Source organism: Amblyomma mixtum, chromosome 10, assembly GCF_055824585.1.
Source record: "Amblyomma mixtum isolate Tamu chromosome 10, ASM5582458v1, whole genome shotgun sequence".
Lineage (NCBI taxonomy): Eukaryota > Metazoa > Arthropoda > Arachnida > Ixodida > Ixodidae > Amblyomma > Amblyomma mixtum.
Genome location: NC_143021.1, coordinates 37,557,102 through 37,580,874, shown reverse-complemented (window position 1 = coordinate 37,580,874; position 23,773 = coordinate 37,557,102). Strand labels below are relative to the sequence as shown.

At 48.8% G+C, this 23,773-nt stretch overlaps 2 protein-coding genes across 4 annotated transcripts in view; both read right to left on the bottom strand.

The window, feature by feature from the left end:
* LOC149325594 (protein RCC2 homolog) overlaps positions 1–23,773 on the bottom strand; it is a 71,574-nt gene that overhangs the window by 10,135 nt on the left and 37,666 nt on the right. The gene's annotated exons all lie outside the window — the stretch shown is intronic.
* The window catches only part of LOC149325595 (uncharacterized), a 49,224-nt gene continuing 25,694 nt past the window's right edge, over positions 244–23,773 (bottom strand). Inside the window, exon 1 of the mRNA XM_089563721.1 lies at positions 244–23,773. This exon is cut by the window's right edge and continues 25,694 nt beyond it. Within this exon, the coding sequence (XP_089419847.1) occupies positions 2,269–3,465 (1,197 nt within the window). The 5' untranslated portion in view covers positions 3,466–23,773 and the 3' untranslated portion in view covers positions 244–2,268.

Genomic DNA, 23,773 nt, shown 5'->3' with positions numbered 1-23,773 from the left:
TGGAGCTTGATGCTGTAAATTTCTACACTGACAGCAAGGTGGTCCTAGGTTACATACATAATGAGACTCGGAGGTTTTATGTGTATGTCAGTAACAGGGTCGAACGCATCAGGAGCTCTACACGGCCAGAGCAATGGCACTACGTTCCTTCAGACGTGAACCCTGCGGACCTCGGAACAAGGTCTGTGCCAGCAGCCCAAATGTCAGGATCGGCCTGGCTGACAGGCCCGGAGTTTTTGTATCATCAAGAACACTGCTCGCGGGTATTGAAGGGCAAGTTCGACTTGGTCGATGCTGATTCTGACACGGAGGTGCGGCCCCAGGCAAACGTTCTCGCAACCAGTGTAGACGTGCAAGAACTCGGCAGCAGGCGGTTCGAGCGCTTCTCGAGTTGGATTAAGCTGACTCGCGCAGTTGCAATGCTCGTGCGGCTGGTGAGCAAATTTCGGGGCACCTCTCACAACGTGTCAGACTGCCCGCATAACAGCTCATCTCGACAACTAGGACCTTCTACAGAACACCTAGCCCGAGCGAAGGCAGTCATTATTCTGTCTGTCCAGAAAGAAGCCTTTTCAGAAGAGTTGAAAAGCTTGCAACGAGGAAAGCGACTTCCGAAGTCAAGCCCTCTGTGGAGACTGGACTCATGGGTTGATTCCGACGGTCTTTTGAGAATTGGTGGCCGACTAGACAGAGCAAACCATTTCGATCAGCTAGAGCGGAAGCCCATCATCTTGCCAGGACGACATCACGTCACCACCCTGATTGTGCGGCATTACCACGAGCTGGTAAAACATCAAGGCCGCCATTTCACTGAGGGAGCAGTCAGGGCAGCTGGGTTCTGGATCGTCGGAGCTAAGCGTAGCATCGCCTCATACATACACAGTTGTGTTACGTGTTGCAAGCTCAGAGGAAGGCAGCTGCAGCAGAAGATGGCAGACCTGCCTGCAGAAAGGCTAAGCAGCGAGCCGCCTTTCACTTATGTCGGATTAGATGTATTTGGCCCGTGGCAAGTCGCTTCTCGTCGGACCAGAGGCGGTGAGGCCAACAGCAAAAGGTGGGCCGTGCTCTTCACTTGCATGAGTATCCGCGCTGTTCACATCGAAGTGATCGAGAGCATGGACACCTCAAGTTTTATTAATGCTCTCCGGAGATTCTTCGCCATAAGGGGCCCGGCAAAGCAGCTGAGGTCCGATTGTGGTACGAACTTTGTTGGAGCGTGCTCAGAACTAAAACTGGACACCAGTGGCCCAGACCACGAGAAGCTAGGAACATTCCTGTCAGACCAAGGATGCACTTGGGTATTCAACCCCCCTCATGCTTCTCACATGGGAGGAGTGTGGGAAAGAATGATAGGAGTCACACGGCGAATTTTGGACTCCATGCTTCTTGAGAGTACCTCTCGTCGCCTTACTCACGAAGTATTGGTAACCTTCTTGGCGGAAGTCTCGGGGATCATAAATTCCCGACCCCTCGTTCCTGTCTCAACGGACCCCGAGTGCTGGGAAGTGCTGACTCCTTCAACACTCCTGACCCAGAAAGTCGGCGGCAACACAGTGCCACCAGCCTTCGGTGAAAAGAATGTGTATCGGCGACAGTGGCGGCAGGTTCAGTGGCTGGCCGACACCTTTTGGTGCCGTTGGCGACGCGAGTTCCTTACCACCCTGCAGAGTCGTCGGAAGTGGCAGGGGACAACTCGGAATCTCAAGGCAGGTGACCTCGTGCTCCTGAGAGACAGCCAGATTCATCGCAACGAGTGGCCCATGGGACTCATTGTGAACGCCATCGCGAGCGTGGACGGCAGGGTGCGAAAGGTCGAGATCAAGACGGCGACACGGGGAGTGATTAAGACGTTTCTCCGTCCTGTGACTGAGACAGTCCTGCTTATTCCGTGTGAGGACTGAACACATCACATAGTGGTTATATGTATAACCAGACGGGGAGTGTGCTGTCCCGAGTCCAGTTTGAATTTCCCGCCCGGGCGCCAACTTCATCTGCGAACACTGGACTTCTCTCCTCCCCGCTCTTTCTCTTCCTTCTCCCCGCGCGCCTTCCCTCTCGCCCGCGTGCTTTCTCCCTCTTTACACCTCCCTCCGGAGGTGTCATGTTACGTAACTCGTGACTCTTTCCTTCCTTCTACCGCGCTGCACGACTGCGGCAGCACCGCGTTTTTACAAGTTGTAAATGCCTGGATAAATATTCGATTTTCCTTGTGTTTGCGACCTGTCATCTATCTGAGGAGTGGCCGCATCCCCAACGCGTGCCACGGAATTAGAATACAATGTTTTTCTGGCATCTGACCTGGTGCTTTTCCTGCCATTCTTCGTATTCCTCTGCGTCAGGTTTCGGACCGAGTTCACAACCTAAGCAAAAATTGCTTAGGACGACGTAGTCCAACACATAGCCGGTGAAAAGCTCGATCACAGCTCCGACGCCGATATGCGACGAATGGCCCCGCGTCATCCATGTCCCGTCAAAGCGTACGGCAATATTATTTCGGTGGCCAAAGCACAACTCTTCATACAGCGTCGCCACTTCACGCGCGCACTGCTTCATTGCGGTTTCCGCTGCTCGCGTGGCAGCGGGCTGTAGGGCAGCTTTCAGGTGTTTCTGAAAAGTTTTTTTGTGCATTGCTCGCCCAGACAACCCCATGGCCGAAAAAATGTCGTTCATGGCCGTTTGGCCGTTGCCAGTTGATAGCATTGCACGGCTCGCGAGCATGTTTACCTCGAAGGGGTTGCAACGTTTAGCGCCGTCAACCCTCCGAGAGCTCCACGCGGACGAAACTTCGCCACAGTTTTCGCACATTAATACTAGCTTCGTAGCGATGCCATAATCTCGATCACCCCGCACTATCTCCACACACCCGCGGCACGTTTTACACGCCGCAAGACTCACAAGCACATTCAAAACGGCGAGATCTAGTATGACGTAATCAGCAGCTGACACAGGCGACGCTTCCTCTGTACTGTTCCTGAAACGCTCTAGCTTCCTTTTTGTTGCTGACGTTGAGTCAATCTGTCGAAGCGCAGCTTTCTCACGGGCACTCGCTCGTTGCAGTTCGCTGCTCGTCACGACCGTCGTGCCAATCCTCACGCGACCGTAGTCGCCGCGAACAGACTCACTGTTCAGGCAGCCCAGCGAAGCCGGCGAGGCACAATTTTCCGACGTTGCAGCATCCACGCTCGATTGCTGGGCATCCACAACGTGTTGCAGAGGCGTCGATTCATTTTCACGCTCCGCGGCGTCAATTGTTACGCGGCCGGAGTCGCGGCGAAGAGAGGCGCGGTGCACGTTGTCCAACGCAGTCGGGGCGGCGATGTTTTCCGGCGGCGCAGCATCTGCAGTCGATTGCCGAGCACCCACTAAGCCTTCGGACGGCACCGATTCATCTACGCGCTTTTTGCTTTTCTTTCGCCTCCGCCCGTAGCGGTTGACAGAACGGAATTTTGTCGGACCTCCAGGCATGGCGATGTGCGCGTCGGGCAGGTCTCAAACAAAATGGCGTCTTTGTTGGGCGCCCATGGCCACCCGTTCCGACGGAGCCAATCGTAAGCCGCCATATTGGTCACGTGCCTGAACTGGCCAATAGCAATGCACGCTGCGCGTTTTTTTTTTGTGATCGTTTTATCCACGACCGCAGCAGCCTCAGGGTTGCTGCTTGAAAGAAAAAAAAGGTGGAAGCGCGAACTTTCGAACGAGACCAAAATGGCGCCGGTGGAATGCGTTGTTCCCGAGCTGCGAGCAGTAGAAATCGGGCACGATTTGTCCTCAATTTAAAGGGCCGCGATCGCGGATTCGGTTCTTTCGGCCTATCTAGCGTCGGAAATACGGGTTATTTTTGCACCGAAATTTGTAATTAGGTGCGGAAATGTGTCAGGATCCCGAAAATGGAGACTTTGAAAATTCGATTTTTGGGCTGATTTTCGATCGCTAAGAGCCGGGTCCCCCCTTAATCGCAGTCAGGTAGATGCAATCTACTTTTCCATGACTAAAGCCTTCGATATGGTTTCCCATGAGGTACTTCTGATGAAGATGGAAAGATACGGACTTTGCCCCATGCACTGCAGGTGGCTCAAAAGCTACCTTGGCAGCCGCCGTAACATGGTCCGATTTTCCGGCAGTGTGTCCAACGAATTTCTATCATCTTCGGGAGTGCCTCAAGGCTCCAACTTAGGACCGCTGTTGTTTTTAGTGTTTGTTAATGATCTGCCGTTACATGCCAAGAACTCGAGAATTTTGCTCTTCGCAGATGATTTCAAATTATTCCGTAATATTGGAGATATTGAGGACTGTCGCCAATTGCAAGCTGACATTAACAACGTCGAGAACTGGTGTTTGATGAATCGCTTAAAATTGAATATTAAGAAGACTTCCGTCCTGTCTCTAACTAGGAAACGCAACACAGTTACGTTGGAGTCAAATTTCTCGTGTGGCCATGTATGAGACCTTGGTGTTGTTGTTGATTCAAGGCTTGATTTTAGATTGCCTGCAAATTCAATTGTGTTACGCGCATTGAGGCATACTAGTCTTATTTCTAGACTAACAAAAATCAACGGCCCGAATGTCTACGCACGCTATACTGTGCCCTTGTGAGACCGTGTCTTGAGTTCGCGTCAGTATCCTGGAATAGCGCATCTGTCACCTACTGCATGAAAATTGAAAATGTCCAGCGTAAGTTCATACGCATCTATTATGATAGATGTATTGGTCGCCGTCGTTTCTACGACTATGATTCTCTCTTGGTAGACCTCAATATGTGTACCCTTGGCGACAGGCGATGCAAAAAGTCATGCGCGGTTTCATTAACTGTGGTACCTTACTGATGTCACTGAATTTTCGTGTGCCGCATGCAAAAGCCGCAAAATGTTTGGACACATTTTATCCCGATTTGCACACCATCTGTCCAATGACTCATTTACAAATTCTGTATAACAAAACGTTTATTGACACGGACATATTTGCCTAATTGTTGTTTTCATGCCTGGTTTTAAATGTTTTTAAGTGGTCATTCTGATGTATCTGACCTAGTGTGCGCTCGTTTAGGCCACTTGGCTGTTGAGGCACACTCAAATAAACATATCTATCTACCTATCTATTCATCATCAGCCTGCGCCCACTGCAGGGCAAAGACCGCTCCCATGTCTCTCCAATCAACCCTTTGCCAGTTGCGGCCACCGTATCCCAGCAAACTTCTCCGCCCACCTAACTTTCTGCCGCCCCCTGCTACGCTTGCCTTCTCTTGGAATCCATTCCGTTACCGTTAAGGACCAATGGTTACCTTGCCTTCGCACTGCATGCCCTGCCCAAGCCCATTTCTTCCTCTTGAGTTCAGCCATTAAACGGCTAGTTGCAAACAGCGGTCTAAAAGGCAACTGGCGTTTTTATACATGGGGATGTGACAACATATGGTGAAAACCTTATTTTCAATCGGCTGCTATTTCCTCGCTGCAGCACATTAATGGCTAATAAAGAAGAAGAGCGTCCTTTGTGGTCATAGCCATTACATCAGAATACCATCTTGTACTGTAACAGGTGTGGACGATTTTTCTCTCCTGTTTGCCACGTCATATTCAACCACCAAGAGTTCACTTCGCAAGTGCAACTGACAGCAGCTCAAATGCGAGCCTTTAAAGCTCAAAGGCTTCAACAATCCAGTCTCTCTGGCGCAGTCTGGACTCTTAAAAAGTACAGCCAGCTTCCTTTTGTACCTTGGTGAATCTCACTTTACTAGACTGGCTTCTGGAGAGACTAACCAGATGAGAAGCCATCGCGAAGACTAAACATGTCTTCTTGGACCTCTCAGTGTTTCCCCACATACACCTTCTTTGCCTGGCTGTGACTGCACACTGAAATATCCACAAGCCTTTGGGAAGCACCAGGCAATAGTGCAAACATATCAACAAGTGTCTATTGTCGGGTCTACCTGGAATAAATTTTCTGCGCATTTACAGTAGTCCCTCGTTATAACGAAGTAAGGACGGCGAAAAAATTCGTTATAAGCGATAACTCGATATAAGCGACTGCTCGAAAAAAAGCTAAAACAGTCGAGATTTAATTGCGCCACAACTGCGAGGAAGCTGGCGGATGACACCGCGCGGAGTCCGCCAGCTGCGGCGGTTGCTAAGCAACGGCTCAAGGTCGGTCTCTGTGCCTCCTTGGAGCACTGCCACAGCGCAATCGCAAGTTCGTGGCCAATGTATCTTTCGCTACAAAATTTGCTCGTAGCACATTTGTCACTTCTACCAGCAACTCAGTATTGGTCAGCGATGCTCAAAGATGATAGTTTTCAAATTTCTTATACCAGAGTTTATTATCTACATCAAGAACAAGCTTTAGCTCATTTTTGTGGCCCAGATGGGATCCAGGCTGATCGACAGGCCGGCAGGCTCGGCTTACTTCACATTCGCACAAGAAAATACAAAGCAGCCATGCTACCATAAAGTCTGCCTCCTAGATTCGAGCAAGGACAGCATGCCTGTGCAAGAGTGGAGCTTTCGGCAACGACGCCGCCTGCCTGAACACTGGGTGACAACCTGCGCGCTTTTCCCTGGTCGCCGCTAAGCCTAGCCGGTTTCGCATCGATGCCGCAGCTGTTAGCGCTTCGGGACTGGACAGCACTCAAATAAAGGCGCTACACTAGGCACCCCTTTACTGTCAACTAGTCCCATAATAAAAGAGACGTTACATTTCTGCGATGCCTTCAGCAACGTAACTAGCAGACGGCAGGCGAACCGCATCAGGCAGGAGCAGCACCAAAGCGGCTATAGGATGAAATTTGCTTGTATCGCCATGGCGCGCCCCGCCGCGCGCGATCGAGGCGGCTGTGGTATCGCAGTCATCACCTCTACCAGCAACCCGGTATTGACCAACGATCGTCAGAAATGGTGCATTTTTTACATCTATCCCAGGGCGTGCTATGAACTTGAACAAACAATACTGCTACGGATGCTGGGAGGACGACGAAGTGGTTTTGTATCGAAGACGACGCTGAGGTGCGCGCTTGTGTGCTGAGAGACTACCCCAAGCCGTCGGTTCCTTGCGTAGCAGATTACCTCTGCTGTTTCTACTGTTGCTTCTAGCCACCTGGTGGAGGTGCCGGGGAGGTGCCGGGGTTCTGGTGGAGGTGCCGGGGTAGTGTGACGCCACGTATCAATACTATAGCGTTTTCAGACGCCGGCAGCCGGCATCAAGGCTGGCAGGCCACGACCGGTCTCGACGCGCTCGCTCTATCGCGTGCGCTTCGAGACCGGCCGTGGGCAGTCCGGCCCGGCTCAAAGGAGCGCGCCCTACGTCATCATGACGCTGCCGCTCTCCGTAGCTCGCATTGGCTCCCACTTCCCGTCGCTGCGTTTGCCGCGAGCGGCCCGTCGTTACGCAGGCGGTGAGCTGATCGGACGCTGCGGCGCCGTTCGAAACTTTGCGCCGCGGTGAATCGTACTCGCTTTTCGCACACGTGTCCCGCCGTAACAACAAAATTCAGTCACCCTACCACACATTTAGACCGTTTGTCTAGTCGAATGGTGCAAATCGAGCATGACCAACAACTTTTCCGCATCCAAGACACCGCGGTATTCTGCCATCGCAAAGCGCGAGGAAAACTTTATTTTCGTGTGGATTCTGTCACGGGGAACACCAGGAATGCGCTTCCGACCGAGATTTAATGGTTCGGGCGCGCTGCACCATGGAATTTGGCCCCGCTGAGCAGGGGACACTCGGCACTCCCTTGGTGCCCGTTACTAGGCAGGTCATCGATCGTGGGTTTGGTACTTTTGTGGCCTGTTCTATGCCTGCATGAGTCAAATTCGTCGGCGGTATTAATTTTGCACTGCATGCCCAAAAGGTCGCCCCCGTGGCGGTGATGCCTCCGCTCGCCACTTCGCTCTAAGCGGGTCAAGCTCTTCATGCGCTTCGAGTAATGCGGCTTAAAATGCATGTGTTCGGGTCGGGACCGGAAGAAATTTCGAATAAAGCGATATTTCGAGTAAAGCGATTTTGTTATAACGAGGGATTACTGTATGTTCCCAGTACGTTTCCAATATTTCCTGAAAACAAAAAACTGTTTTTCCTTAGATTTTTTTTCCTGCATTTGTAACGGACACGTGTCATGTTCGTATCAGTGCCGCACATCAGTGATTGCATCGTGCCGATGCGCAACAGTAATGCGCAGTAGGTACAGCGCTCTCGCTCGTGCCTATAAAAGCTGTGCCTTCAATAAACAGTGGTTCATTCTTGCACCGACCATGCTGCTGTAAGCGTCGTCCCGCCGGCTGGTTACATGGTGTCAGAAGCGGCCCTTTGAGGCCTATGGAAATCGACCCTGCGTCCGGCGTGCTATGGACCTGCTGAAGACACCAGAGCCATTGCGGCTGACTGGTAACGTAACAGAAAACTGGAAGCGTTTTAAGCAGAAATTCGAGTTATTTCTGCAGGCGACGGAGACTAAGGACCAGCCCAGATCGGAAGCATCGAGGGCGGCACTCCTGTTGAACATTGCTGGCGACGACGCTTTGGACGTCTTCAACAACTTCCAGTTTGGCGACAATGAAGACAAGACGAACTACAGCACCTTGGTGAGCAAGTTTGATGCTTATTGTGCCGAAATTAGCAATGAAGTACATGAAAGATACGTATTCCGTTCAAGAAAGCAAGCGGAGGGAGAACCTTTTGAAAAATTTGTTCGTGACTTGAAAAAGCAAGCGGCACAGTGCAACTTTGGCACGCTGCAAGAATCGATGATAAGGGACCAGATTGTATTTGGCACGTGTAATCCTCGACTACGTGAGAAGATGCTGCGGGACAACCAGCTGACGTTGAAAAAAGCAGAGGAAATGTGCAGAGCAGCAGAGACGCTAGCACAGCGGAATGAAGTTTGGCACAGAGGGGACGACAGTGTCGACGCGATTTCGAGGCGTGCGGCTCCCTCGAAAGAGGGGAAAGAAGCAAAAAAACAGTTTCGTTGTCGTAAGTGCAACCGCTGGCACAAACCTAAGCAATGCCCAGCTTTTGGAAAGAAGTGTCGTTTGTGTCACAAGCTGAACCATTTCGCAAGTTGCTGCGCGTCAGCCGGGGTCAGTGAAGTGCGAGAACAGCAAGACGCGGACTTTGACATCCTAGAAGTCACCACGGCAAAGCGCGAGAGGGATTGGATGGTCAAGGCTCAAGTTCGTAACTGTGCGATCCGTTTTAAAGTGGACACCGGATCGCAAGCAAGCTTGTTTCCTATGTCGATTTACCAAAAACTGCGGGGAGCAGAAGAACTGAAGCCGACTAATTCGATCCTGCGGGCGTATAACGGAGGCATCATAACGTGTTTTGGAACGTGTACGCTTGAAGTCCGTCTTGGGAACACTTCTGCCACAGTGAAGTTCTTTGTGGTGAAAAATGGGCGTCAAGCCATACTTGGGCTAGAAGCGAGTGAAGCTCTGGGGCTAGTCCAGCGTAGGGTATGTGCCGTAGACAAGACCACAACTGATGACCTTCTGAAAAATTTCGGGCACATATTCCAGGGCCTCGGGTGTTTGCAGCAGGCGTACAGTATGGTCTTGTCACCTGAAGCGATACCAGTAGTGCAACCAGCGTGACGAGTTCCGGTGGCGCTAGAAGAACCCCTTAAAAAAGAACTTGACCGAATGGTACGTGCTGGCATCATTGTGAGGGTGAACGAACCTACCGACTGGGTCAGCCCCTTGTTTTGGCAAAGAAGAAAGATGGCACGCTAAGGGTGTGTATGGATCCCAGGGCTATCAACAAGTTCATCAAGAGGCAGCATTTCCCGCTTCCTAGGCGAGAAGATTTGGAAGCCCGTTTAACAAATGCCCAGTACTTCAGCTGCCTTGATGCAAATTCGCGCTATCATCAGATACCGCTTGATGAGCGGACTTCGAGGATATGCGCTTTTTCTTCGCCGTTCGGGAGATACCGTTTTCTCCGGCTGCCCTTTGGCATTTCTTCCGCACCAGAGGTATTTCAACAAAGCATGAGCCAAGTCTTTGATGGCCTACCCGGCGTACTGGTATATGTTGACGATATTTTAGTATGGGGTTCCAGTAGACAAGAACACGATGAGCGGTTGATAGCAGCGCTAAAAGCCGCCGAGAAAGCCGGCTTGACTTTCAACATCCAGAAGTGCAAGTTTAGGGTGAAAGAAGTCAGATTCCTTGGCGATATCATAGGCCGAACGGGCATATCGCCTGACCCTAAGCTAATCAAAAACTTGGTGAATATACCAACACCAACGTCCAAGAGTGACGTTCAGCGAATGCTGGGTGTACTCAATTACTTTAGTAAGTTTGTGCCACGCCTGTCCGAGCGAACGACGCTTCTACGTGACCTTATCAAGACAAGCTCAGAATTTCAATGGACGGAAAACCATGCGCAGGAGTGGAAAAAACTAACACAAATCCTGACCACCGCCCCCCTTCTCGCAATTTTTGATCCGCAGCGAGAAACCAAGATTACCTGTGACGCATCAAAAGACGGCGTTGGTGCAGCATTACTGCAAGACTACAGTGGTGAGTGGAGGCCCGTAGCATACGCATCTCGTGTTTTAACGCAAGCCGAGAAGAATTATGCCCAAATTGAGAAAGAGGCACTTGGGATATGTTTTGGCTGCGAAAGGTTTCACGAGTTCGTGTACGGTAGAAACGTGCTTATCGAAACGGACCACAAACCGCTGGTAGCGATAGCACGAAAGGAAATTGCTGACATGCCACCACGAGTGCAACGATTTTTTTTTGCGTTTGCTAAAGTACGACTTTGTCTTGCAGTACATTCCAGGAAAACATCTGGTTCTCGCTGACATGTTGTCACGGTCAACAAAGGATCAGGGCGAAGAAAAGCTGGCACAACACACGACGTTGAGGTTCACGCCGTCCAGTCCTTGGGCTACATGGTCACCTCCGAAACGCTGCGGTCGCTACAGCTGGAAACTGCACGGGACTGCTACCTCCAGACTGTGATAGCATGCTTGGTGGACGGGCAGCCAGTGACAGGTGAACTCAAGCCATTTTCGCACGAACTCTCTGTCGTTAATGGAGTAGTGCTGAAAGGCACTAAAGTCGTCATACCGAAAAGTATGCGACGAATCATGTTGGAAAGAATTCATGCGGGCCACCTTGGGATGCAAAAATGTAAGGAGAGGGCACGCAAACTTATTTTTTGGCCTGGTCTGAATGGCGACATCACTGCCCATGTGGAAAGCTGTGCAACGTGCAGAAAATACGCGTACAGGCAGCCAGAAGAACCCTTGCTAATGCGACCCGTTCCAAAATGTGCTTGGTACAGAGTAGATATCTTTTCCTATGCGGGCAAGTCGTACGTGGTTGCGTATGATGCATTTTCAAATTTTCCCGAGGTCGACACGCTCGACAACACAACTGCGGAAACCACGATCGCAGCCCTTAGCGCCATGTTCGCCCGGTATGGTATACCAGTGGAAGTATGCACGGATAACGGACCCCAGTTCTCGAGCCATGAATTTGCCACGTTTGCCAGAGCATATGACTTTCATCATATAACATCGAGCCCCCGTTATCCGCAGTCGAACGGCTTGGCGGAAAAAGGAGTGCAGATCGTGAAGCGGATCCTGAAAAAAGAGCCTCGACGCCCGGGAGGACTTCTGGCTTGGTCTTCTTGCATATCGCTCTACACCGCTGGAAGATGGGCATTCTCCGGGTGAGCTTCTTCAGCGAAGGCGACTTCGTTCTAACCTTCCCGACTTCGGCAGGGTGACTCGTACTACAGTAAGGAAACGCCACCAAGCCAGGGCTGGAAACCCTTTGGCAGCACTACACAGAGGCTCAACGGTGCGACTTCAGGATGCTGCTGGTTGGTCGCGTAAAGCGAAGGTCGTTGCTGAAAGCGCTCCACGATCCTACTTGGTACAAACCAAACATCAACGTATGCTGCGGCGGAACCGCCGGCATCTGCTTAGGACGGCGGAGCAGTACACCAGTGACAGCGACGACGACACTTGTTCGGGTTCTCAGCCCCGTACACAGTAACCTACGACACCAGCTGAATCAGGTGCACAATCCTCTAGAGTGACCTCTGCTACAAACGGTGAGGAATCGTCTCGACCAGCAAGTGGATACAATTATCCGTCGAGCATCCCATCGCCATCGCCGCCCACCGTGAGAAGATCAACTCGGACCTCCCGGCCCCCACAGAGGCTACGCTATGACGAACACTTTAATCAAGTTATATTGAAGTGTCTCATTTTGTTCTTTCCCGAGGGAGGATGTAACGGACACGTGTCGTGTTCGTATCAGTGCCGCACATCAGTGATTGCATCACGCCGATGCGCAACAGTAATGCGCAGTAGGTACAGCGCTCTCGCTCATGCCTATAAAAGCTGTGCCTTCAATAAACAGTGGTTCATTCTTGCACCGACCATGCTGCTGTAAGCGTCGTCCCGCCGGCTGGTTACAGCATTCAAAACTTCCAGAAATTTTACATCTCTATGCATAAGTGACGCGACACTGACGCATAGCAGCAAGAATAGCTTTAACAAGCCCCGGTGGTGTGTGACAACCTAACATTCAAATACAGCAGACTCCTGTTCAAAAATTCTTGGATAAGATGAACAATGTGAGACCATTTGGTTGGCTTCCCATAGGGGTCAATGTGAAAAAAAATCCACTTAAAAGGACCCTCAAATGATTTTGACGGTCATATTCTAGCACAACAGACCTGCAGTGGTGTTCTTTGTATTTGTGAGCTCTGCGTGGAGCCAATAATTTAAAAAATAATTTTTTTAAACTTCAGCTCGCAGTAGCTTGCAACCAATTAGGGTGCCATCTCACCACGTGTTCTTATCTGCCCCTACGTATACGCCAGTAGCCAATCTGGGCATGCCCAGGTGGCGTAAGCAGGATGGGGTCCTGACCTGTTCTCTTGAGGGGCATCATATTTTATTGCCGATATCTTGGGTGTTAATAACGCTAGCTTAAAAATTTGTGATGGAATACCAATCGCTTGTGTGCTAATAATGCTAGCTTAAAAATTTGTAATGAAATACCAATCGCTTATGTGCTTCTCCTAACCTCTGCACTTCATGGTCCCTTTACAACCAACTGTTTCGCATGTTATTCAGTTCAGATGAACTTTAACAGCGACCGGAAATGGCACTCATGGGGCGTCCGCGCAGTAAACTTAAAAAAAATTTTGAGGGCACTTAAGTCTGCTTACATGGAGGAATGCGAAAGAATGTGTTTTGAGGAAAAGAAAGAGCGCAACCGCTCTCACATCTTGACATCTCGGCGGACACCTCAAACGTGCCTTAAAGGTGCTGTGAAACAGTTCTTAAGGGCTGCCGCCAATACTTCAGGTGAATTCTTTGTCACATAGATGCTGACCCAAAAACAATTACACGAATCAGCGCTTAGCAACGAGAGTTATTCAATGAAGAAATTTCAAAATACAAGCAGACAAAATGCTGCCCTCAACTCGATTCTGGTGGGGCTTCCCATTCCCATTTCACTTTCCCAGTAACGACATTGGCTGGGACCAATCAAAACAGCCTATCTAAGCACATCGCAGAAGTTTGCACACTATGGTTGCCCGTCCGCTGTAACTCATTGTTGCCAAGGCTGGCAGTGTCGTTTCCATGGTTACAACAACCATGTGGATGCCCAGCAAAGCTTCAACGCCGTGTCGACGGCGCAGAAGGGAACATCGATCAATGGCCTTCCCTGACTTATCCAAACCGAAGCGAGGTACTTTTTAGCATAGCGCGTACCACTACCACCGCCGCTTGCTGTGTACCAAGCCTTGCTGCTGCGTGCTGTTGACAGGAACGAGGCACCATATGGCACCGTCGCCCTGCGATCCTCCACACGCTGCCGATGTGCACTGGTAAATGTGAAACGAATGTCTTGTTTCTTTGTGTCCTTTCTTGGGACCAAAATGAATGCTTGTAGAATGCAACTGCTTGATCAGGTCAATTCCTCCAAGCTGTGTGCTAGGTCATAGATGTGTACACACAGGTGCAAAGTCCTTCAATACAAACAACAGCCAGAGCCTCTGGTGGTGTTTTTTTTTTGTTTTGTTTTGACCCTGGTGGTGTTGACTGGGGAGTCATAAGAGCGTGCTTGAAGCTTAAACGGCGGCACGGGCTGACTGACAACTCTCAACGACTACAGGTGTGCACCGTGTCTGTTCGTTCTTTGCCAGGTCAGGTTAAAAAACTACGAAATAAAATAAACGGTGAACTGAAGCAGGCAAAGCACGCCTACTACGAACACTTGTTTGCTGATATTGCTTCTCGACGCCCCGACAAAACATGGAAAGTGATAAACAATGTTCTAGGTCGAGAAAGCAAAAAGTGTATGCCACATTCTCTGACGCTGAATGACAACAAATTACATGGCAAAGCACTTGCGGACTATTTCAATTATCATTTTGTAAACATAGCCGCTCCAAAAATGATCCTCCTGATGCATTAGACTTTAGGAGCATCGTTAAGGAGACCATTTTTCCGTACCCAACAGATTGATTCAAAGTACATAGCACTTTTTTGAGCCTGAGCACCGAAACTCCGCCAACAATCATCAACCGATATCAGTGCTTCCAGTTTTTTCAAAGGGCATAGAAAACATAATTTTCTCTCGGATAAATAAGTTCCTCGAAGATAGAAACATCACAAATTCACAGTTTGGTCTTCGGAAAGACAGATCAACGACGACTGCGAAGACTGCTCCTTTGACTCTAAAAGAAATTATTCTAGAAAATATTGAAAAACAGATGCTCACACTTGCAATGTTTGTTGATTACAGTAAGGCTTTCGACTCCCTCAATCATGACATTCTTCTCACTAAGTTGCAGGCTTTGGAATTCGTGGGAAATGCTCAACGCTTCTGAAATCTTACCTGCAAAAAAGGCAACAGTGCGTACATGTAACGGGTAACATGTCGTCATTCTTGCCCATTTCATGTGGTGTTCCACAAGGCAGGGAATTAGGTCCTCTTCTATTAAATCTATATGTGAACGACATAGTTGAGTTCATTATGTATGCCCATGACAGCACAATGCTGATCCCTGGTTCAATATTCAACATATGATAATAAAATGTAATGAGATGCTTGAACAGTTGTCTGCTTGGTCAAAGCTTAATCGAATAAAGATAAACCCATGTGAATGTTTAGCATCTATTTTTTTGTAAACACACGCGGTTGCCAGGAGACCTTTCCAATTTCTGGAAAAATACAATATGTATGCAAAGTGCTCGTTGAACTGTGCCTTAAAAACTTTCAACAAACACGCTGTAATGGTGTAAGGAGCCAGCGCCACACTGCGGCTACAGAAGACGCACGGGAGGCGGACGAAGAAGAAAAGGAAAGGAATACGTGGCAGAGAGAACGTGCAGGGGAGAAGAGGAAGACGGCGGTCGGCGACGGAGGTGGACCTGTTCTGCTGGCGCCCCGAGTTACCAGGCTTGGGCCTCAGCCGCAGACGTCCGGGTGACCAGACCCGGACAGCCGTCGTCGGGAGCCTCGGCCGTCACATCCAGGCGCCTCTCTTCCCGCCCAGCCGACAGCTTCTCGACACGGGCCACCTCTGACATCTCCGTGGCGTACCTGGGCTACCGGACCTGAGGGCCATGCCCGGACCACACAGACGCTATTTTCTATGGCAGCGTTGAGGCCGCCGTGGATAACGTCGCCAACCGGGTGTCAACGAAGGGAACCCAACACACGTGCCTAAAGTCTGCCCCGACGCCCGGCCACGCCTCCTCGATCGACGCACCAGGCTCATCACTGGGACACAAAGAAATTTAAGTGTGACTTTCCTTTTTGACTGTCTTCTCGCGAGAGTTTTGTTTTCCTTTTGTTTTTCCTCTTGGTTCTCTTGTGTCTTGTTTTTTTTCCCCCCGTTTCATTTCAATACTTTAATTAGATTTTCCTTTCTCGTATATTTCTTTCCTTAAACTCCTGAATTTTAATGCATAAATTCGACCTGCAGTCTTCACCTCCTCACAAATGGACGGCCAGATAGTGGCCGGAAAGGCACATGGTTCACCTGCTCGCAGAGTTGCCCACAGCCATGCTAAAGACCACCTTCAGTTCAGGATAACGTCGTCAGCTTGTTTCATGCTCCGTTTCTCAGCTCCATTTGCAGTTATCCTCTCTTTGCGTTGTTTTCACGCAACGCATATACGAACCACCTAATATATGCTCATACAGTTCTGCCAGGATGAACTTTCTGTTCCCTCAAAGTTAATCTTGAAGGGAGACTCTCGTCTTTACACAAATTTCGTTAATTTTAAACCTACAGACTTATATGCCCAGTGCATTTCAGCATTCTAAAAACAAATATGCAATCAATTCTTTCCTACCTCTAAAGGATTTCAAGATATTATTTTATTTTTTTTTATGAATGAACACTGCACCCAAGTTAAATCATTTAGCTTGGGCAACAAATAATGCCAAAAACTTGGTCTCTTTGTTCGGTAGTAAAATAACCCCAGATTGCAACCATCACTTTAATTTTAGCAGCAACAGTGTAAAAATTCAAGTGTTTATATGATGCTTATGTACTGACCCAAATTTAAAGTGCTAAATTCAAATCAAATCAAATTTATTTTTTAATATTGGTGCAATGTTGATGGCTTTTCAGACAAAAAGCTCTGAAAACAGCCTGAAAAGGTCAGGGAGCCATTTTGGCAGTGGCGACTCTACATACACAGGTCATGCAATGGTTCAAATACAAGCGAATACAGTATAATCTCGTTACTACGAACCTCACATTAACGAATTTTTCATATTTACAAACTTTTTCAAAATCCCCGCCAAAATATCTATATTTTCAATGTAAAAATATTTCACTACGAATTTCAAAATACCGAACATTTCAGAATAACGAGCATAATTTATTTGCCCACCAATTATAAATGCACCTCATTATTACGAACTTACCCCGGAGAAGTGAGCCAACTCCCCGAGAGGCACACGCTCTCTGCTAATCGCCAAGGGCAGGCATCCGATACAACCCAGTCCAATCCGAAGCCGCCTCGCAACCGGAAGTTGGCTCGTCTCTCCTCCTCCGTTTTTTTTTTCTCCCACGGTGTGCATGTGACTACCTCCGCGCTTTTCTTTTTTTGTGTGCGGCCGCCGTGAATGCGAGGCCTAGTCGTTTCTCGCCGCTGCGTGTTGACTGTGCTGACGATGAATTCTGCGGGCGCCAGCGTCAAGATGAAGCGACGGCAGTTCACGCTTAAGGAAACACATCGTTGCTCCAACCCTTGGATCAGGGGATTATAAGGTGCGTAAAAACAGAGTTTCGGAAGCGCCTGGTGCAGCGCTGTTAAACCTTCGGCTCGGACTCCCGACAGCCATAAATGTCCGCCAGGCTGCCGAAATGGTAACTGGGGTGTGGTGGAGCGCAAAGGCCTCGACCATCAACAGCTGCTGGAGGAAAGCTGGCCTTGTGAAATCGCCGCTTCACACAGAAGACTGCGATGACGCTGATAGCACGGATGACGACAGTGCAAAAGAGATGCGGACTGAAGTCACTGATGAACTCTCTGTAGACTCTTCTGTAACTTTTGCCGACTACGCCGAGTCGGAAAATGCTGCCCTAAACTCAGCAGAGCTGACTGTAGAAGACATCGTGAGCAGCGTTCGCGAGTATGAAGAGCGCGGCGAAGAAAACTGGATGACGATGCCGACTCGCCGCCTGCAGACCAAGCGGACGAACCTGTGTCTAGTGCGGAGGTTCTTGCATCCATAGGCAAACTTCGCACATTCATCGGACGTTGTAGCGATGTGCCTGATTCTGTGCACCAAAAAGTTGACGACGTTGAAGAGTTCGTCCTGGGGCGCCTGTGTCGCACCCGCCAGAATCACGGATTTCTTCAAATAAACGAGCGCTGAACCTCTCGTTTGTGTTCCTGTTTGAAAATTACATAGCTTGTTGTGTGCCCTTCCTGAAGGTACAGTATTGTTACGTAAATGTAGGCACACGAGGAGTAGTCACTGAGGAATGCTGACAGCAGCTCACAGCAGCTCAATCGAACCACTGCCGGCCAACGGCGCACAGATCACACTTCGTCCTCTTCGCGCTCATTGCACGAGCACAGCACTGTCTTCTTTGTTGTCCACTGACACAACTCCCGGCGGCGAAAGCATCGTCCCGATGCTAAGTGGAAGACGGAGCAGGTGCACTGTATGGCTTGAGGCGAACCACGTGAACAACGTCAGTAGTAGGGGTGGTGGATGACGACGGAGGATCGAGGGGGGCAATCTCATAAGTCACGTCGGTCACCTGACGGAGCACGCGATAAGGGCCCTTATACTGATGTAGGAGTTTCTCTGAAAGGCCGACATGGCGAGAGGGAGACCAAACGAGGACAAGTGATCCTGGCGTGTAGTGTACTGGGCAATGTCGGCGGTCGTAAACTGACTTCTGGTAGGCCTGGGAGGCGATGAGACGGCCGAGGTTGCTTGAGCGATGGCGTCACGTGCGTACTCCGTGGTCGAGGCCGAAGAAGGCGGCAGGAGTGTATCCAATGGCAACGCAGGATGCCGGCCATACAAAAGATAGAAAGGCGAATAGCCCGTGGTGTCATGCCGCGATGAATTGTAAGCAAATGTTACATAGGGCAAGGCAATGTCCCAATCACAGTGGTGGAACTGGCAACTGGCTTCTTGTAGCAGCTTTTGTAGCAGAAGAAATCGCAGTTTGTAGCAGCAATTTTAAGTTTTGTAGCAGGAAAAATGGCATCTCGTAGCAGAATTCGAGCTTTTGTAGCACAAAAAAAAAGCTTCGTACCAAAATTCCATGCCAAAAAACAGTTATTTTAAATAAAGAAGCTTTGTTGTATTTCTGGAACAGGCATTTGTTCAGACGTTTTTAGCAACCACAGCCATGCAAGAGCAAGCTTCAATCCCAAATGCAGTTTAAAGTGCTTGGTTCCTTAAAAAGAGCCGAAAATAAGCAAAACAGGAGGTTCTCCTAAAAACACTGCCGTTTTTATTCAGAAGAGCGACATAACGAAATGCTCAACAGAACTATAAAAAATGATACCGTTCTTAAAACAAACTTTCAGGTACTATTTCTTCCCTTTTCTTGATCACTCCAGCTTAGACAGTGCCGCTGCGAGCTTTTCTTGTCCATTCTTCAGAAGGGCTTGTCCACTCTCAACGTCTGCAAAATGTTTAGACTTGACACCTTTTGTGAAAAGCAGCTCAGCATTGGTGATCATATTCCTGGCCAGTCTGATCTCTTCTTGTACCTTCTCTACATTCTGACCTCTTTTCTGGGTGTCTTTGTCCTGTACAGTGGTGAGCAGCCTTGTCTAGAGCGCTTGAGCAGTGCGCACTTGGTAACAAAAACCGAAATTAGAGAGCAGCCCCTCATTACAGGGAAAAGTTTTCGTGCCTGCTTTGTTTACGAGGCTATCTGGCGCTACTTCCGTGCAAGCGTTGCAGCTGGACCCTAGAGGCTGCCACAAAATCTGGATTTGTTTGCAAGGAAGTGCACCGCCCGAGCGCTCTAGACAAGGCTGCTCACCACTGTATACATCACAGTCTTGTTTCGCTTGTTTTGCACGGGTCTCTCCTCCTGCATCCGCCTCCAACCGTTGCAGCTGACGCTTCCGCGATCCTTTCACCGCTCTGATTAATCCTTGGTCATAGGAATGGCAGCTGGATTTTCTGCCCGATATAAGTTAGTCATAAGTTTTGTTGCCTTTCAGCTTTGACAAAGACATCGAAGACGTGAAGTGTCCATCCACAAAGGCAGTGCGCTGACAGTGGTCCCTTTGTTCACCTTCGGTTGCAAAGCAGCGATGGCGATGTGGCTCCCGGCAGATGCGTTGCCGGAAGTGTTGCCAGCAGACATCAGTTTTGGTTTCACGGAAATGTGTTTCGGTTTCGTTCTCGGCAGAGTTATTGGAGCTATTCAGAGATATTTCGGCGCAGGCGTGGCGCAAAAGTAGGCAAAAAACCGATTTTGTAGCAGCATGTAGCAGGATTTCCCATTTGGCGCAATTTGGCGCAATTGGCGCAGCAGTTCCACCACTGCAATCACGATGGTCGGGTGCGACGTACATAGATAGCATGTCAGTGAGGGTCCTATTCAGGCGCTCGGTAAGCCCGTTCGTTTGAGGATGGTACGCTGTGGTGAGTTTATGCTGCGTGGAACAGGACCGGAGTATGTCGTCAACTACCCAGGACAAAATGTAGCGACCGCGGTCCGTCAGCAATTGGCGTGGGGCACCGTGATGAAGGATGACATTTTGCAACAGGAAATCGGCGACATCGGTGGCGCAACTGGTTGGTAAGGCACGTGTGATAGCGTACCGAGTGGCGTAGTCAGTCGCGACGGCGATCCAACGGTTGCCGGAACTGGACGTAGGAAAAGGTCCGAGGAGGTCTAGTCCGACACGATGAAAGGGTTCCAGAGGTACGTCGATAGGCTGCAGAAGGCCGGCAGGCAAAGTGGAGGGCCGCTTCCTGCGTTGACAGAGGTCACAGCTGGCAACGTAACGCCGAACACTACGGTAAAGGCCGGGCCAAAAGAAGCGGTGGCGGACCCGATCGTACGTGCGGGAGACACCGAGGTGGCCCACGGTGGGCAGGTCGTGTAGTTCCGCGAGGACAGACGAGCGGAAACGTTGAGGAACGACGAGCAGGAGCGGAGGGCCGTCAGGGCGAAGGTTGCGGCGGTAGAGGATGTCATCCTGAAGAACAAAGAGTTGGAGCGAAGGATCGGGGTTGGCACAGGTGAGGCGGTCAATAAGAGGACGCAAGGAGGAATCTTGCCGTTACTCGGCCGCGATGTTAAGCAGATCAGAGATATTGAATAAGCACGGGCCGAGGTCATTGTCTCCAGGATCTGGCGGCTCCACAGGGTGACGAGACAGGCAGTCATTTCATTGTCCAGTAATACTACTACCTTTTTTCGCAAGTCTTTCGTTATTACGATATTTCAAAATAACGAACGATTATTCGCGACCGCGCGAATTTCGCTGTATCGAGATTTCACTGTATTGCAACAGAATACATACAATTACCTTACATACACAGTACAATAGATGAAATAAAAAGAATATTGCAATAGAATAGACGTGCTCCATTCATCAATATAATTTAGCCAGAAAAGGAAAAACAATCTGCACACAGTAAAACTGCGCTACAAATGAATAGAATTAGTACTATAAGTAAGACTTTTTGACGGGCTAGTTGTACCATATTCACATTTGAAAGGCTGCGCATTAAAAAGACGTTCACAGGAAAAAGGATAGAGACGACAGGAAAGAAGCGCATAGTACTATAAAGTACTATATAGCACTATAAAGTACTAAGCGAATAGTACTATAAAGCGTTGTACATGTGAGGTCCCGATGAGAAGGCAAATAACACACTATAAGTAAGACTTTTTGACGGGCTAGTTGTACCATATTCACATTTGAAAGGCTGCGCGTTAAAAAGACGTTCACAGGAAAAAGGATAGAGACGACAGGAAAGAAGCGCATAGTACTATAAAGTACTAAGCGAATAGTACTATAAAGCGTTGTACATGTGAGGTCCCGATGAGAAGGCAAATAACACACTCATTTCGTATGTCCAATCACATAATTTCAGCAACAAAATCAAAACTGAGTTGTAAGAAAATTGCCTAGCAACAAATATGTTGTGCAGTTCTTTATGAGGTAGGTTAATGGAACCATAAAAATGTTTTAAGCTTGTTTAGCAGAAATGGTACACTGTACGTTAATGTTTGCAGAAGATAATTTGTGCGCGGCCGCGGCATGAACCATTCCTCAGGTGAGCTGGTGCGATATGTGCAAGTCTGCCATGTAAGAGTACACAATTTCTTCAGGAACTCCTGGTAACATACGCTTGAAAAGTGCCACAGGTATAGTAGGCGGTAACTCTAAATTTGCTGCACACTAACTTGAATTGAGCGAACAGATCATGAGTGTGGTGACAATATCAAGCATTACCAAAGCAGTGGACAGCTTTTTTTCCGAGCCTATATAGCACAGTTATGTTTTTTTGTTTTTTTTTTGTAGTCATGGCCCAAATTAACGTGCAACAGTTAATGTGGGACTGAAAGACGGAGCGAAAAACTTAAGTTTAATGTTTGCTGGAAAAATGTCTCGAGACCAATGTATTAAGCCAACAGTGGAAGAAAGCTTTTTGACGAGTTGATGTATATGCGCATCCCAATTCATACGGTGAGTCAGTACCACTCCTAAAACTTTGTGCTTTTCTACTGTATCAACTGTAAAGCTGCCCAAGCGCAGCCCGGCAATCAAACTTACTAGTTTGTTTTTGCAGCAAACAGTATAGCATTTGATTTTTTAGGGTTTTTTCTTAAACTGTTTTTGCTCCACGAATTGAGCAACTTGCAGAGGGTGTCATTGGAGGCATGCAACGGGCGTGAGCTATTATCTGACATGAAAAACAAACTGGTATCATCAGTGTACAAAACGAATTTGGCACGCTTACCGATACGAACCACATCGTTCCCGTAGATGTTAAATAAAAACGGTCTCAATACGCTGCCTTGAGGAAGCCACATGGTGTTTCTTTAAAGGATGACAGATTGGCATCAATCACTACAGACTGCATGTGCCTTGCAAGGTATGATTTTAAGATTGAGTGGGGTACACCCCAAATGCTATAATGATACAGCTTATTAAGACGTACAATAGGGCTGAGGTATTCAAAAGCTTTACTATAGCCTACAAATACCCCTAGCATCAGTTTGCTCGCCTCCATGTTTTGAAGTATTAATTCCTTTTGAACCAGAAGGGTGGACTCGGTAGAGCACCCTTTTCTGAATCCACTTAAAAACAAGTTCATGCTTGTTAACAAAGGAGTTGAGCCAGGACAGAACTTTTTCAAGACCTTTTAAAAAATCTGACACTGGTCGGTAGTTGCAGCATGCAAATGAAACTTTTGTGCATTTCACGTTGAGCGGGGAACTACCTTTCTCCAAAGTAAGGTTATAAATGCGCACGATTAATTACAGTTCTGTAAGCAAAACTAGTAACTTTTTTATTTTGTTGCACACATGTATATGTAAGCTTTCATATGCATTAAGAATTAACCCAATCGCCACATCAAGGTACGTCACGGTAAAAAACAACATTTTTGAGACAATGAGGAAAGAAGTTACAAAGCATTTATTTCAACAAATTGTGGCATAAAATCAGGCACGTAATTGTTTTCTTTCACACGCGCCTCTTCTTCATGGCCTGACGAAAATTCTCTGGTCTTTTTCCACACTGCTTCGATTGATCCCCAGCTCCTTCAGAATAGCCTCAGTTGGCCAGCAATTAATCCTCACGTTTGGTGACAGAGGGCTGTGTTTTCCCTCCGGCTCTCAACGAGGCTGGCAGCAAGGTGAGTTTTTCACTTTGCTCGTCAAAACAGCTGCTACTGGGGCTAGTTGGAAATACATACTTGAAGGAAAAACACGGAAAAAGGGACGAACACACAGGACGAAGCGCGTGTTTTTTAGCGCTCACCAATTCCTTCAAGTACTTTGCTCGTGATGAGGCTGCACCCTGAGGGTTTTGTTACGAGGCCTTTGCCACAGAGCCTTCCTTCAGAGGGCTGCTGCACCCACCTGTCTGCTACCAGTTACAAGGTCTCAGAGGCTGTCTCCACACTGTGGCACATCCTGGCCACAAAGGAATCCCTGCAGGCTTGCTTCAAGCGAGGCACAGCTTTCCATTCCCCTTCTTTGGGGCTGAGCTGGCATCCGAAGCACTAGTTCGATACTAACCACCAAGTACTCTCACTAATTCACACTTCAAGGG